Source organism: Dendropsophus ebraccatus, chromosome 5, assembly GCF_027789765.1.
Source record: "Dendropsophus ebraccatus isolate aDenEbr1 chromosome 5, aDenEbr1.pat, whole genome shotgun sequence".
In the NCBI taxonomy this organism is placed as follows: domain Eukaryota; kingdom Metazoa; phylum Chordata; class Amphibia; order Anura; family Hylidae; genus Dendropsophus; species Dendropsophus ebraccatus.
In genome coordinates, this window is record NC_091458.1 from 67,335,616 (window position 1) to 67,352,082 (window position 16,467).

At 42.6% G+C, this 16,467-nt stretch overlaps 1 protein-coding gene across 1 annotated transcript in view; it reads left to right on the forward strand.

Moving 5' to 3' along the window:
• Window positions 1-10,131, forward strand: part of CDK2 (cyclin dependent kinase 2) — a 14,794-nt gene extending 4,663 nt beyond the window's left edge. The window contains exons 2-7 of the mRNA XM_069970499.1: window positions 4,050-4,127; window positions 4,208-4,328; window positions 4,517-4,687; window positions 4,812-4,913; window positions 6,922-7,125; window positions 9,066-10,131. Coding sequence (XP_069826600.1) covers window positions 4,050-4,127; window positions 4,208-4,328; window positions 4,517-4,687; window positions 4,812-4,913; window positions 6,922-7,125; window positions 9,066-9,167 — 778 coding nt within the window. The 3' untranslated portion in view covers window positions 9,168-10,131. The remainder of the gene's footprint in view (window positions 1-4,049; window positions 4,128-4,207; window positions 4,329-4,516; window positions 4,688-4,811; window positions 4,914-6,921; window positions 7,126-9,065) is intronic.
• The last annotated feature ends 6,336 nt before the right edge of the window (window positions 10,132-16,467 follow it).

A 16,467-nucleotide genomic window follows, 5' to 3' on the forward strand; every position in this document is an offset into this window, starting at 1 on the left:
GTCTACCAACAGATGATGTAGTTGGAGATGGGTCGGGCATGATGAAAAATCAGTATCCTGTATCCGGGTGCAGCGCACTTAGTTGTGGATTATATAGGCTAAAGAAGCAATGTTTGGGGTTTTGTTTTGCTGTCATGAGATGATTTAAAACTGCCTTTCCTGGGTAGATGTTCATCTTTTAGGGTGCCTTCAAACGTACTGGATTCACAGCGGATTTCACACACCGAGTTTGCAGCAAAATCCGCTGTGAATCCATGTAGTGTGAAGTTCAATGGGGTTAGATACCCACAGTAGTATTTTCATTCCGCTGCGAGTATGTAATCCAGTCTCCTTTATCCGCACGCGGTCTGGAGCATACATTACGGTAGTAACTAAATCCCATAACATACAGGGACCTCACTGAGGGTGTGCTCACAGCTCTCCAGGCAAGCCCCACCCCGGCCGGATTTCATTGGCTGCTCCACTCCAGGCTTACTAGCAGCCAAAATCAGACCCTGCCGGACCCCCGACCCTAATCCGAAAGTTTAGTTTTAGGGTTAGGAGACGGATTAGGGTTACATCCCACTGATTTGTCATGTTCTAATCCTCCTCACAGCCTCAACCTTAACCCTAACCGTCCTGATTAGCACCAACCCGAGGGTTAGGGTTGTTGTGTGGGCAGGGGATAGTTAAGTAATATGTTGGTAGTAACCCTAAGTCAACCCCTAACTCTAAGGGCCCTATTCCACAGTAACTATAATCGTCCGAATCGGGCCGGTTATCGTTCGGTGAAATAGAGAAAACGATCAGCTGATGATCGTGTCATCGGCTGATTGTTCATTCAGGGCCAGACCTAAAATCATCGTTCCCCCACCGTGCATCGATACGGTTGAATAGCGGTGCACAGTGGGCGACCGATTTCAGAAGAAGGAGCATCATACATTACCTGTCCAGGCTTCTTCTCCGCGCTGTCTTCATCCCCGAGTCCCGTGCGCTCTATCTTCAGAATGGCCGGTCAGCTGACTGAGCGCTCAGCCAATCACAGGCCGGGACCGGCCATTCTGAAGATAGAGTGCGCGGGACCCAGGGATGAAGAAGCCTGGACAGGTAATGTATGCTGCAAGGACATCGGTAACAATGTCCCTTCAGCCCTTGCTCAACGATCATCGGGCCGTGGAATAGGCCCAGTAAACGAGCGGCGATCTAGCAGATGGCCGCTCGTTTACATCGTTGATTGGGCCCTCCTCGGCCCGTGGAATAGGACCCTAAGACTAAACGTTCGGATTAGGGTCGGGGGTCCGGCAGGGTCTGATTTTTAGCTGCTAGGAAGCCTTGAGTGGAGCAACCAATGAAATCCGGGCGGGGCTTGCCTGGAGAGCTGTGTGCCAAGCGAGGTCCCTGTACGGTATGGGATTGTCACTACCCATACATTACCTGCTCATTGCTGCGGCTGCGTGTCAGGCTCCCGCCTCCAGTCGGTCCCCATCAGCCAATCCACTGCGGGTACGTAACTCTTTAGAACTTCACACTACATGGATTCGCAGTGGATTTTGCTGCAAACTCGCAGCATGAAATCCGCTGTGAATTTGGTATGCAGGCACCCAGTGGACAAGGTGTCATATTGAGAGTGTGCTTCTCTGTAGCCCCGTTGGGAATAAGCAGCTACAGTGACAGATATAAAACAGCATTTAGCTGAGTATATCCTATATGCAGCAAGTATCTCTATCTAGTGGAAACAACACTAAGCAAAACTATCGTTCAAGAAAAACAAACACTCATACTGCTAGCATCTCATGACACACTGCGATTTGTACTGCAAGGAGACTCGGCCAAAGCGCTCTATAACCATCTCCTCTTTCCATAAGACACAAAGGGGAGGTAGGTGTGGGAAACCTATCTGATGATTGGCAAGAAATCCTAGATTGTGTCACTTTTGTAATAACTTTCAAAAGGTAAATCAACAGTAGATGTGAAATAAAGGCCGTATTACACGGCCCGACTCTGTCATCGCTCATTTGCTCCTCGCTCGCTGCCGCCGATATTCCACGCGGCTACAGCAAGCCGGTGAGTGCGGGAGGGGCTGGGAAAAGCTGCGGGGTCTGCCCGGGGGATCGCTGATGGTCCGGGCACCCCATGGGATGTAGCAGTGGTCTGCTGCCGCCGCCCCTATTCCACAGAGCGGCAGCAGCAGATTGCTGCTATATAAATCGTTTGTCTTTCAACATGTTGAAAGACAAACGACTTCAACGATCAGCCGCCATGAACGATTTCGGCTGATCATTGCCTCCTATTCCACAGGACGATTATCGGCCGAATAATCGTTCCGTGGAATAGAGCCTTAAAGCGAGTTTGCAATTTACTTTCGTTGTTTTTTGTTATCATCATTAAAGGGGTTATCCAGCATTAGAAAAACATGGTCACTTCCTTCCAGAGACAGCACCACTCTTGTCTCCAGTTCAGCTGTGGTTTGTTATTAAGCTCCATTCACTTCAATGGAACGGAGTTGCGAAACCTGTACCCAGGATTGCGGGGCTTAATTTAAGACCAGCGTGTCATTCCCTTAAAGGAAAACTCACATACCCTATGTAAAAGATATAATTGTAAGACTTTGATTCTATTGCATAAAATGGGAGGAGGAGCAATGTTATTGCACATATTTTGGCAGTACAGAATACTGGATTATTTTTGCTAAACAGCACCTTATGGGAAAGTTGCAGGAATCCTATGCAACTCTTAGTTAACCAAATGACCAGTTGCTAATAAGATAACTAATAACTGGAAGCTACAATCTCAGGTGGGGTTACCCTTGAGAAACTATATGGTAACCAGTGATACCATAATAAAGCGCCGATTTTGATTTAACTTCAAAATCATTTTCAAATCTTTTTTTGATTTTCTTATTGTTGCACAAGAATGTATAAAATATACAAAATAATAAAGACTGATTTACAAAAACATTATATTGTATAGTATGCTCTTCATGGACAGATGTTCCACTAGCAGACCTAGTAATTCACTTGCTAGCAAACAGAGGTCCCTCCCAGCGTGGGACATCTCCGACTCCTCAGAGCTCTTTGTCCTGGTTTCCTTCCTCCACTACTACAAGCCTTTTATGTGTTTATATGTTGGCTAATGCTCTTCCCATTACACGGCATGCTAATTTCTTCATGTATTGTTAATGGGGTTTTGCTGGTTCTTTCTAATGTAGTCTGAAATGTACCTGCAGGAGTGGACATGCGACACATGTCACAATACAGGGATGCTTACACCATGACTCTTTTGGTGCAAGAATTTTTCTGTGCATATGTTTTTTGTTTTTTTTTTTTTTTTTTTTCTATCAATCCAAAAGGTAGTATAGAAGAATTCTTGTATATCTGATGTGACGATAGCTTTCTAAAGGTATAGCTCAGTATGGGCAGGTTCACAAAGTTAAATCTATGCTGAATTAACACTGCCTTCAATAGGGATTTCAACACCTTGCTGCAAATTCCATGTGGTTTTCAAACACCACATTACTTTTCTGTGCATCCTTTCTTTCATTTTCTTTTTTTGCATCCTTTCATTTTCTTTTTTTGTACAGAGTCAGCAAATTGAAGAGATGGAAAATGTCTATGACAATGTGAACAGGCTGTAAGAATGTGACAAAAAGACATCTGCAGCTGCTCATACACATTGGGGTTATCAGCAGCAAAGAACCAACTAAGTGTGTTTTCTATATTATTGAGTAGTTTAGATGAAGAGCTTTAAATAGTTCCCTGTGGTGCAGAAATCTTTGGACTATTCTTTGGTGTCCAGATAACCTCTTTAATGATCACAATAGTAGTAATCTTACTTTCATTGGCTTCCTGTGTCATATGGGTGCATTGTTTTGTTTTTCAGTTGGATCCTGTATAAATTCAGCAGAAAAATAAACTAGCATGCTTTATTGGATGCCACGTTACCGATCATCCAGGATTCCTTATATATGAACTAATATTAATGGCTCACCACATTTTCTTCTTTAAGTACCTTTTTAATGCAGAAAAATGCTATTGGAGGAAAATACTCAATTCTCATATTTTCTCTCCTAGGGAGACAGAAGGAGTACCAAGCACAGCCATCCGAGAAATCTCACTCCTTAAGGAACTTAACCATCCCAATATAGTCAAGTCAGTAGATCTGTGGATTTCAGAGCATTTCTCTGTTTGTTCATTTTATACTGTCGTTTATACCTATCTGCTTTCACCAGGCTACTGGATGTCATTCACACTGAGAACAAGCTATACTTGGTCTTTGAGTTTCTTAACCAGGATCTGAAGAAGTTTATGGACAGCTCCAATATTACAGGGATCCCACTTGCTCTTGTTAAAGTGAGTGTAATACTGAGCGTTATCCTCATTTCAAATCTATTCCTGACTGGTCATTCTTGATCATTTTTGTGGCCATTCAGTTCCACCATTGTCAGTCACATTGGCCCTTGTAACTATTGAAATTAGGTTAGATTTCTTTTCAGCTCTGCATGAGAACTAAATCTCTATATATTTTGTTACCTTTTCAGAGTTACATGTTCCAGCTCTTGCAAGGTCTGGCCTTCTGCCACTCACATCGTGTCTTGCATCGTGACTTGAAGCCACAGAACTTGCTTATTAACTCTGATGGAGCGATCAAGCTGGCAGACTTTGGGCTGGCTCGAGCATTTGGTGTGCCAGTTAGGACCTATACACATGAGGTAAGTTAAGTCCTTTTTTTTGTTCTAGATCACAAAAAGAATAGATGTATTTTGTATGTTGCAGCCTGTCAAATGCTTCAGTCATGTTTTTGTTTTTCTCCCTCCTCTCCTCCCTCCTCTCTAGGTGGTCACACTGTGGTACAGAGCTCCAGAAATTCTTCTTGGGTGTAAGTACTACTCCACGGCTGTGGACATTTGGAGCCTCGGCTGCATCTTTGCGGAAATGGTATGTCATGTTAACATGTGTTAAATCTTTTCATTCATGTGACACATGCTCTGAAATTTGCCACTTTATTAAATCTAAGAGGAAAAGCTCTCAAACAAACTTTTTAAGGTTGCTTTCCCTTAAAGTCATTGTCTTACTCCAACAGGGAGTTTTAAAACATGACTTGAGACTGAGATCTATCCGAAAGAAAAGATTTTCCCTCCGTAGACAGTGGTTACAAGCCCCTCCTCAGTACATGCAGGGTGCTTTTTCATAGAGAAGCCTAAAGGGGTTTTCCAGGAAAAATGGGCTGAGCTGTTCGCAGGATAGCTCATCATGCCTACACTCTTGCCATTGAGCTGTTTGACGCCCTCACTACACAGTGAAGAGGGTGTGTGTTCACTGTATAGTGGTGGTTACCTGTTCATTTGACCAGGAGCTGAGCTGCTGTTACCCATCGCCACAACTAAACAGTAAACTGAGACAAATTGCTTCTGACGCTGTTCACTGTGTAGTGCGGGCACTGAACAGCTGAATGGCAGGGTGCAGACACCCTGCACCCACACTAATCAGTTACAATCCTGTGGATAGCTCATCAGTAGTGACCAGCGAGTTTGCCGAACCTGAACACTCGGCATTTGACTCCCGGTGGCTGAAGAAGTTGGATGCGGCTCTAAGGCTATTAGGAAAACTTGGATACAGCCCATCATCCAACTATTCCAGCCACTAGGATTCTAATGCTGAGTGTTCAGGTTTGGCAAGTTCGCTGCTCACTACTGATGAACTATCCACAGGATTTGTGGTGGATGCATTGTTTTCTTTGAGATTAGTTTATCCATATTATAGAAAAGCTGTGAGGTAGGCAGCAAAAGAAAAGGAACAAGCCATCAAGTTCTAAAATGTTACAGATCACCAGGGTCTTGGAATTTTTTTTTTTTTTTTCTTCTTTTTTTTCTGCTCATCTTCTACACAGGAAATGCGTCTGTGGACTGTGTTCATAAACAGTTTACATTCCGTTTATACAGCATCCTGTAGCACATGCAGACAAAGCCCCGGTGGCTAGGCTGCAATGGCCTTCTCTTTACAAGAGTTCTGTGTTTGTATGATTTCAGCAATGCACCTTGGGCATAATTTTCATAGAGTGATTGATGCTCTTTACCCAGGCATAACTGATAACATTAAAATCGGTGTTGGTGATTAGAAGGTTGTTCAGTCATCTGAGATACAGATCTTATACAGAAAAAGGGCTTTTGTATGTTCCTCATGGTGTGACTTGAATGTGGCTCTTACACTATAGTCATAACCCCCTGCTTCCTTTCCCTAAGGGTATGGATGGCTTTAATGATTGTGAATAACTAGGCTCTGCTGATAAAAGAATTTGTTCCTTGAGGCACAATGTTGTGATGCAGCTTTCTCTGAACTTGGAAATATAATGCAATATCGTGTGATCTGTGTCTAGTTTTACTAGGCAGTGTGTGAGACTGATAGGATGAAGGAATAACCAGTTTGCTGGTTTGTACATTGTATTTGTTAAGGGTCTATATGCCTAAGGTTTATGCACATAAGTATATCTGTGTGTAAAGAGGCTGTATGCCTGTGCAGGTAGTTCATGCTTGGTATTCTGATGCATTCTATATCTATCAAACTATTTCTCTACAGAGCACTGTACAGTGATATAGATATGTTTTTCATAGAATTATTTGGATGCTGTGCCGTGAAACCTTTGCCTCTCCAGTGCTGGTACTATGGTGGAGCTGCTCATGTTTGATTACTTTTCCAGCAGAGGATGCACCATCATCTATACAGCCCTGAACTCCCTGCCTCTGAACGATATTAAGTGGTGATGCATACAGTATTGTATGTGTTCTCCCTCCATACTGTCCAGGAGGAGCTAGTTTAAGGAGAAACACAAGTTCCTGCTTTGGTACACAGCAGCAAGTCTACCAAAATTTGCATGATTTCCCACAGCCTTTCCACCATGTGTGGCCATAATTAAATTTCACAATTTTTTTTTTTTTTTTTATCCTAGATAACACGAAGGGCCCTGTTCCCAGGGGACTCGGAGATTGATCAGCTATTCCGTATTTTCCGAACTCTGGGAACTCCTGATGAGACTACATGGCCAGGAGTTACTTCTATGCCAGACTACAAATCCACATTCCCAAAGTGGGCTCGGCAAGAGTTCAGTAAGGTGGTACCACCACTGGATGACGATGGCAGAGACCTTTTAGCTGTAAGTATCTCACGTGAGATATTGTCAAAGTTTGTGTTTTTGGTTTAGTTCACTTAAGAAGATTACAATTTGTTTATTTCGATATTACTTCTGCTTGTTCTAGTATGCACATTGATGCACATCTAGGTAAAAAATATATACTTTTTTTTTTTTTTTTTTTTTAAATATTTTTTGGTTGTTTAAAGCGACTAAATGACTTGATCATTAAAGTGTTAAACCCTGTCTCTTCCTACCTCAACTCCACTCATTTCAATGTGGAGAGACACAGCTAACACCTCCGGTCACTGAAGAAACATCATACACCCTGTGAGTTCTGTGCATGGATTTTGTGTGGGATGTTTCCGCGTCAACCCAATTTTCTGATGTGAGCTGTGTCTCTCCACATGATACTCTGGGGGTAAGAAACGCATAATGATAGGTACCCTTTTTAATACTGGATGTAAGGAAATAGAACCAATAACCTAATGTCAGAGAAACTAAAAGGAGTAACTGCTATGTTAATCCTAGTAGCCAAAAAAATGGAACAGGACATAACCCTAACAGAGGGATACTAGTGAAAAACTAAGTCAAACCAAGATACAAGAAGGGGACAACAGAAGGTGTAGGGGGTAATCCTTTTGTTTCAGCTATGTAGTTGACATTAGTGTATGTCCATTCATTTATTCATGTATGTACTGTTTTTATCTTAATCTGCCTTAGTTTTCAACTTGAGGGTAGGACACAGTAATTACTTATAGCATCTTGGCTGCGGCTAGACACACCTCACAGAAGAGCCGATAAGTCCGGCGAAAATGTTTGTTGTTAAGTATTGTATTGCCCCCCAAAAGATATACAAATCACCAATATACACTTATTACGGGAAATGCTTATAAAGTGCTTTTTTCCCTGCACTTACTACTGCATCAAGGCTTCACTTCCTGGATAACATGGTGATGTCACGACCCGACTCCCATAGCTGTGTGGGCTGTGGCTGCTGGAGAGGAAGATGGCAGGAGGACACTGAGGGACACAGAGAACTGGAGGGACACTGAGGGACACCGGGCACTGGAGGGAAACTCAGCATCCCTCTGCCATCATCCTCTCCAGCAGCCACAGCCCGCACAGCTATGGGAGTCGGGTTGTGACATCACCATGTTATCCAGGAAGTGAAGCCTTGATGCAGTAGTAAGTGCAGGGAAAAAAGCACTCCCATAATAAGTGTATATTGGTAATTTGTATTACTTTTAGGGGGCAATACAATACCTTTTATTAAAAAAAAATTCAACTGACTTCTTTTAAAATGTTCAGCTTAAAACTCAGAATGGATACATCATGTGACGTTGTGCACCAAACCTGTGAACAGTACTGTACATCAGATGGTATGATTGGATACTTAGCCAAGTAGAGACTGACAATACTCAGTAAACTGGCTTGTGACAGATCTGCTATGCACTGTGCGGTTAATAGTTACACAATGACCTCTTTGACCTCACAATGATTTCTTAGTGATTCTAAACTCTAAATATGACATAAAGGAGAAGTACGGGCATGTTCAATATTTGACAGACGGCAGGGGAGAACATAGCAATGAAGCATCTCAGCCCAGGACCCCCACCAGAATGAAAATGCCCGTCTTGGCTGATGGACAGCCCACTCAGCCAATCAGTGATTAGAGTGTCTTCCTGCCCCAGTCACTGACAGGCTTAGTGGGCTGTCCATCAACCGACTTGCGATGTTGGCACTGCATGAGATCCCAGAGCCTGACTGGGAGTCCTGGAGTGGCGATCCAGCACTAGAGTGGTGAGTCTGGATGGTTTGTTAGTTTCCCCCTGCCCCTGGAATTTGACATTTTTTTACTAGTGGTCGGACTTCTCCTTTAACTGCTAATTGTTCTGTTGAAGTTTTACAATGATTGTGTGTAGGGTACGCTGTTTCATTCATTATTGACATCATCTTTCCAGCAAATGCTCCAGTATGATTCCAACAAGAGGATCTCTGCAAAGGCTGCTCTAACGCACGCCTTCTTCCGTGATGTCAGCAGACCTACTCCACATCTCAATTAGCCTGGATCTGAGTGTCTGCCAAACATGTAATGCCACAGCAGAGCAGTATCAAATGGGACTTGGTGCTTCAAGAATGATAGTACATGTATCATACCTTCCTATTTATTACTATTGCTTTTACTGTGCTTTTTTTTTTAAATTGTTCTTTTATAGATGACTTCAGGTTTTAAATCCTGTTTTGATCATAAAACAGCCATAGATGCAGCTCCCATGGATCAGCCTGTTATACAGTTAAATCACAGTGACAATTGCTTGGATTTTACTGATTTTTGATCCTACGGTGTAGTTGAAAGTTGGTTTAAAGCTGGAGATTGGTCAGGATCTTATTGTGTCACACAACCCTTGTGCTTGGGAAACAGCATCTCCATTCTGCACAGGTGTCTTCACCAGAGGATAAATAGGAATTTTCACAGAGATCTAGAGTAAGAGAGAAATTACTTTTAAAGCCATACAGCAAGAAACCTTCCCTTCTGTATGCCTCTGTTGAGGCGCTACAAGTGTTTTTCACTTATGGAAGTCTGAGCTGGGACCTACCAGAAGAGTGTTGGACTGACCCATTTGGTGCAGCAAGGTCACCCCTATAGTCCCAGCATTTATTAAACAGAAGTATATGCAGAACGTTCCTTCTTAAAAAGGGCTGTACACGATTAGAAAAACATGGGTCCTTTCATTAACATAGAGCACCATGCTGACCACACAGTGTATTTGGTGGACCTGAGCTACAATACCAGACACAAACCATAGACAGGTGTGGCAATGTTTTTGAAACAAAGCATCCATGGTTTCCTAATTCTGCACAGCCTTTAAGTTTAGCTCATTGCACAGACTGTAAAATATTGTTTAAAACTAAAGTCTGCACCTTGTCTTGGATTAAACAATTTTTATGTATTACGTTTTAATGTAGATTGTTTGTTTTTAGTATGTATTTGCTTGTTAAGTTGGTTAATTAAAATATTTTATTTAACTCATTGTTTTCTTTGCAATCATATGCACAAAATAAGGACTTTTCACATTGTTGCATTGAATTCCTGTGTCAGTCTAGAGTATGAACTCCTTGATGTAAATTCACATGCATGTACCTCCGGGGTTGCTGCTCATTAACGAAACCCTATGTACATAAATGTGTTGAGGCAACATTTTTTATCTAAGTGACATCAGCAAATGGTGACAGGTCCCAGGCCGGTTGCTGAGTCCTATCATCAGGGTCGCTGCACGGAAAAAAGCACTTTAGGAATTTCCCTTAAGGCTCCGTTCACACGGAGTAAAACCGCCATCCTCCGTGTCATACTGAGAGTTATGGGAGGCTTGTGCACCTCCTATCTCCATGCTGAAGAATGGACATGTCAGTTTTTCAGTGCGAAGAGAGGAGGTGCGCAAGCCTCCCATAGACTCCCAGCATGACGCTCAGGCTGGCGGGATTCCGCAACAGAATTCCGACAGTTTTATTCTGTGTGAATAGAGCCTGATAGGTGTATAGTGGTAGTTTGTATAACTTTTTGGTTAGCAATACAATTTTCACCGGACTTCTCCTTTAAGATGCGGAAAAGAACAGCAGTCCTGGCACAGTATAGTAACTTTAGAACACATTTAACCCCTTCCTACCCTAATCTTAGTCTCTTGTTGCTGTATCTAGTACTCATCCTGTTGCTGTATCTGATCTACGCTCCCATTACTGTACCCTGTCGCTGCAGTTACCGTATGTGAAATTCAAAAAATTGCTGCTAAACTGCTTAGCCCTATAACACTAAAAAGTAAAGGTATCTTTTAAGATACAAGTTCTGTCCTGGTGTCTGTCTGGCAGGTGATGCAGTTATTGACCTAAAAAACAACTTTTAAACTTGCAGCCCCGTGCCCAAAGGGAGTATCTGTGCCCTAACTTTGCACCACCCCTCCGTCCTTCCTCCCCACCCTCTTCATCATTAGGAACATTTTCTCCATGCGGAACATTGCACAGGTAGCCTAACGATCCAGCCCATGTGCCGTGCTGACACAGTTGGGGAATAGGAGACAATCTGCCTGGAGCATTCCTAATGATGAGGATGGTGGGGAGGAGGGACAGAGAAGTTGTGCCAGCCTAATGCATACACAATCTAAGCCCCGGCCGTTGGGCACAGGGCTGCCAGTTTAAAAGTTGTATTTTAGGACAATAACTGAATCACCTGCCGAACGGACCCCAGGACAGATCTTGGGATTAAAAGCAGCTATCCGAAGGTACAAGCGGTTTGGGGGGGGGCAGATTGTGGGTACAGAGTCGCTTTAAGGGGGTATTTTAATCTCCTATACTTGCTGTTTGATTATGAAAAAGTAAGCATTTTTTGTATTTTGGTACTGTCCTCTTACCATATTGTATACTGTGTGTTGTCAAGGTTACTTGGATCCTCAGGAGCTAGTAAGTATATTTTCTAAGGCTTCTGTGTCGCCCTCTGAGATCACACAAGTCTCCAGGACTTGTCGATTGTCCCTGGAATTGCGTGTAATCTCAGTGGAGAGCTTATAGAACAGAGAGCTGATGCAGAGCTGATAGAACAGACGTGTCAAACTCAGGCCCTACAATTCCCATCATGCCTTGACAGCTAAAGCTTTGGCTGTACAGGCATGATGGGACTTGTAGTTCTGCAACAGCTGGAGGGCCTGAGTATGACATCCCTGTGATAGAATTTGGCTTTGTCGCGTCTCGTACACACTCCTCACTTAGGATAACCATTAGGAGTGGCGACAAGGCAATTGCAGTGCTGTCACTGCTGCCATTGAGCCCCTGAGAGTCCCTTCCATGGTGCACAACCATTTCTCATTCTCCTATTTGGTGGCAGACCATAGCGGGCCGTTTTCCTGTAGTACTCAATAGGGCTTAAAGTGTAACTGTCATGTATTTTTTTGTTTTTTTTTTTTTTTTTTGCAGAAATCAATAGTACAAGTGATTTAAAAAAAAACACAAACTCTGTAATATGTTTTATTAGGAAAAAAAGCTTATTTCTGTACTCAAAAAGCAGTTTTCCAGGCTCCCCCCACCTCACTTCTTATCTATTCATTATCAGGCAAATCAGTCTTCATTATAGAGAAGCGAGTAAAAACTGGTTCTGCTGTGTCCATTATATGCTATGGAGGGGGGAGGGGCTGAGGGAGATGAGTGGGAAGAGGAGACATGAAGGTCAGCTGTTTGTACACTGTCTGGGCATCTAAAATGCTGAATTCGGAGGTCAGAAAGGTTAGTGCTTATCTAGGAACTTACTGAGAGAAGATTGCAGGAATGATATTTCTCTCCTCTGTGCTCACTCCGCTTAATCCCTCCCCTCTCCATAGAGCATAATGGACACAGAAGTCCTGCTTCTAAAGTGGGGCAGGAGGTAAAGAAAAAGTTTTTGGAGTACAGAAGGAAACACATGCTAAATAAAACCTATTACAGAGTTTTATTTTTTTAAATCGCTTGTACTATTGATATTTATTGATTTCTGAAAAATTACATTTAAATGAGTCATGCTTTAATATTTGGCCGGAGTATAGCACATACTGCCTCCTTCCTCTTTCCTTTGCCATGACACTGTGCTAGTGAAAATGCACTGGACTGAACAGGCTCCCATGTGCTGGTGGACGATTATCATAGTATGTCATTATCGATGGCATCTGAAGGTAGAAGGGGTTACTTCTCCACTTCATTTACTAGCTGTTGTGTGACCAGAACTAAGAGCACACCAAGAAGAGGTTATGCTAGGCAATAAACTGATAATCATAAGCCAGGGTGGATTGAGTTTACACTGCAGCACCATTGATGACAAACCCAGCACTTGCTGATTCTGGTGGTCCAACTGCTGAGACCCCTAAAGATCCTCAGGAAAAACAGTACAGCAGCACTCATTGAGTGTTGCTTCCCCTTTACAGGGAACTACAACACAGCCTCATTCACTCTTATTATTAGGATGAGTGGATGGTGTCACATTGAGTAGAGGGACCATTGCAGATCAGTAAGTGACATCGTGTAAATGAGGTGCATTATTAACTTTTCTTTAAAGTGTCACTGTCGTTATAACTTTCAAAATGTAAGTCAACAGTAGGTGTGAAATGAAGCAAGTCTGCAATTTACATTCATTATTTATTTATTTATTTTGTGGTTATCATGCTTTAAAACAAAGCTGAACTTACCAGAAATCCAGGTCCAGTCTCCTGTAGGCAGATTTTCTGACATGTGCTGGTTGAAAATAAACAGACTAAACCCAGGAATTCCGGCCAGTACAGAGAATCACGGCTCAATATGTCTATCAATCACATGGCTGCCTTCTCTCTGTGAGCGCTCAGATGGCCTGGGATACACAGAACTTCCTGCTTTCTGACTGTTTTCTGTTTTTTGAGAAAAAAGTCAAACAGGTTCTCCATAACAAAAAAAAAATGTAAATTGCTAACTTGCTTTATATCACATCTACTGTTGATTTACATATTTAACCCCTTAAGGACAGAGGCAAATTTTATCAATATGACCTGTGTTTATGAACTTTATTCATTAATAACTTGGGAATGCTTTTACCTATCCGGCTGATTCTGAGATTGTTTTCTCGTGACATATTGTACATTACATTTCTGGTAAATTGGAGTCGATACTTATAACGAATCTTTATGAAAAAAAAACAAAATAACATGAAAAAGTTTGAAAAATTGCATTTTTCCGCCTTTGAAACTTTTCTGCTTATACAGAAAATGGTTATGCCACATAAATTATATATTAAATAGCATTAGCAACATGTCTACTTTATGATGGTGGCATTTATTAAGCTATCTTTTTTTTTTTTTAGACAAAAGAAAGCTTAAAACATTAGCAGCAAATTTCCAAATTTTCAGTAATATTTCTAAATCAGATATTTTTAGGGACCTGTTCAGGTTTAAAGTGTTTTTGAGGGGACTGTATGTTAGCCCCACAAAGCACCCCATTTCAGAAACTGCACCCCCCCCCAAACTCTGCAAAAGCACATCCACAAAGTTTTTTTTAACCCTTTAGGAGAGTCACAGAAATAAAAGCTGTGTGTAAGAAATTTGAAATTTTTTATTTTCTGTGCAGAGATTTTAATGTAATCCAATATCTTTCATAATGATAAACCTATTACCAGAGAAATGCACCCCAATATTGATTGCCCCGTTTCTGCAGTTTATAGAAATACCCCATATGTGGCCCTATTGCGCTATTTGACGCAACCACAAGCCTCAGATATAAAGGAGCGCCTAGTGAATTTCAACGCCTCCGTTATATTTGGTCATTTTTGACTGTACCACTTCAGGTTGGCAGAGGCTCTGGGGTGCTAAAACATAAAAAATACCCCTAAAGGGACACCATTTAGAAAACTACACCCCTCGAGGAATGTAACAAGGGGTGCAGTGAGCATTTGGACCCCACAGGTGCTTCACAGATTTTCAGAACAATGTGGCGTGAAAAAAAGAAAAATTTATTTTTTACACTAAAACGTTTTAGCCTTCAATTTTTCATTTTCACAAAGGGATAAAAGGAATAAAAACCCCAAAACCGTGTAGCGTAGTTTCTCCCGAGTACGGAAATACCCCACATGTGGACATAAAGTGCCAAGCGGGTGCAGCACGAGCTTCCAAAGGGAAGGAGCGCCAATTGGCCTTTGCAAGCTGGATTTTACTGGAATGGATTTCAAGGGTCATGTGGCATTTACAAAGCGATCGTGCTGCCAAAACACTGGAAACCTCCCACAAGTGGCCCCATTCTGGAAACTACACCCCTCGAGGAATCTAACAAGGGGTGCAGTGAGCAAATGGACCCCACTGGTGACGGGCACAAATGTGGAACAATGTGACGTGAAAGGGAAAATTTTCATTTTTTCACTTTCACAGCACAAATGTGCCCGTCATCAAGGGGTCCATATTCTCACTGCACCCCTTGTTAGATTCCCTGAGGGGTGTAGTTTCCAGAATGGGGTCACTTGTGGGGGATTGCAACTGTCTTGGCAACACAGGGGCCTTTTAAATGCAACATGGCCCTCGAAATTCATTCCAGCCAAATCCAGCCTCCAAAAGCCAAATGGCGCTCCTTCCCTTTGGAGGCTTACCCTGCACCTGCATGTCGCCTTAAGTCCACATGTGGGGTATTTTTTTTATCTTTTAACCCCTTGTTAAAATGAAAGAATCAAGACAAGATCAATGATTTAGTATAAAAATTAATTTTTTTTTTTTTTTTTTACTCTAAATGTTGGTCTAGCCTTGATTTTTTCCATTTCCACAAGGGGTTAAAAAAGGAAATGAACGCAAAACGTGTAGGGTAATTTCCCCTGAGTACGGAAATACCCTACATGTGGACATAATGTGCTATATGGGCACAGGGCAAGCCACCAAAGGGACAGAGCGCCATTTAGAGGCTGGAATGGAGGATGGAGGCCATGTCGCAATTACAAAGCTCCTGTGCTGCCAGGACAGTAGAAACCCCCCACAAGTGACCCCATTCTGGAAACTACACCCCACAAGGAATCTTACAAGGGGTGCAGTCAGCATATGGACCCCACTAGTGACTGGCACATATGTAGAATATGTGTTGTGAAAATAAAAAAATCTAATTTTTTTCATTTTCACTGCACAAATGTGTCTGTCACCAGGGGCCCATATCTCGGGTGCCCCCCTTGTTAGATGCCTTACGGGGTGTAGTTTCCAGAATGGGGTCACTTGTGGGGGGTTTCTACTGTCCTGGCCGCACAGAGGCTTTTAAATGCAACATGGCATCCTCTAATGGGAATGGCGGCCATACCTATTTAGCTGGGGAAAAGGGACAATTCTAATTTATTTGGGGGTATTAGGCCAATTATTAGTTTATAAGGTTGAAAATGACAGGTGTCCATCAAATTCAACCTGTGTTGATCCAGAGGAAGGCAAAATCCCTCGTAAGGCAGACGACAGTAGCCTCATCACAGGGAAAAAATTCCTTCCTGACTCCATAATGGCAATCAGAATAATCCCCGGATCAACGTGACCCCTGAAATAGGAATAAGGGACAGAATTTAGAAAATGTAGAACTCCAATGACGTGTGGTACGCCTTGAAGCGATCCTGTATGCAGAGGCCGGGGTGATCAGGACAGGTGTCTTACTGGAAAATGGTGTCCTTCCTGATCCCCCTGTTACGCCACACTCTGCACTTCTTCTGGGGTCTCCTGTTTTCCAGTGTCGGGGACGTCGCCTGGAAAATGTTGCCCTGGTGCGATACGGGGTCCTTCATATCCAGAAGTGCTGGGTCCGCTCCATGGCTGCTAAATATTAGGGCTCTATTATTGCTTCTGATATTTTCGGTTCGTGCCACAAGCTACAGTA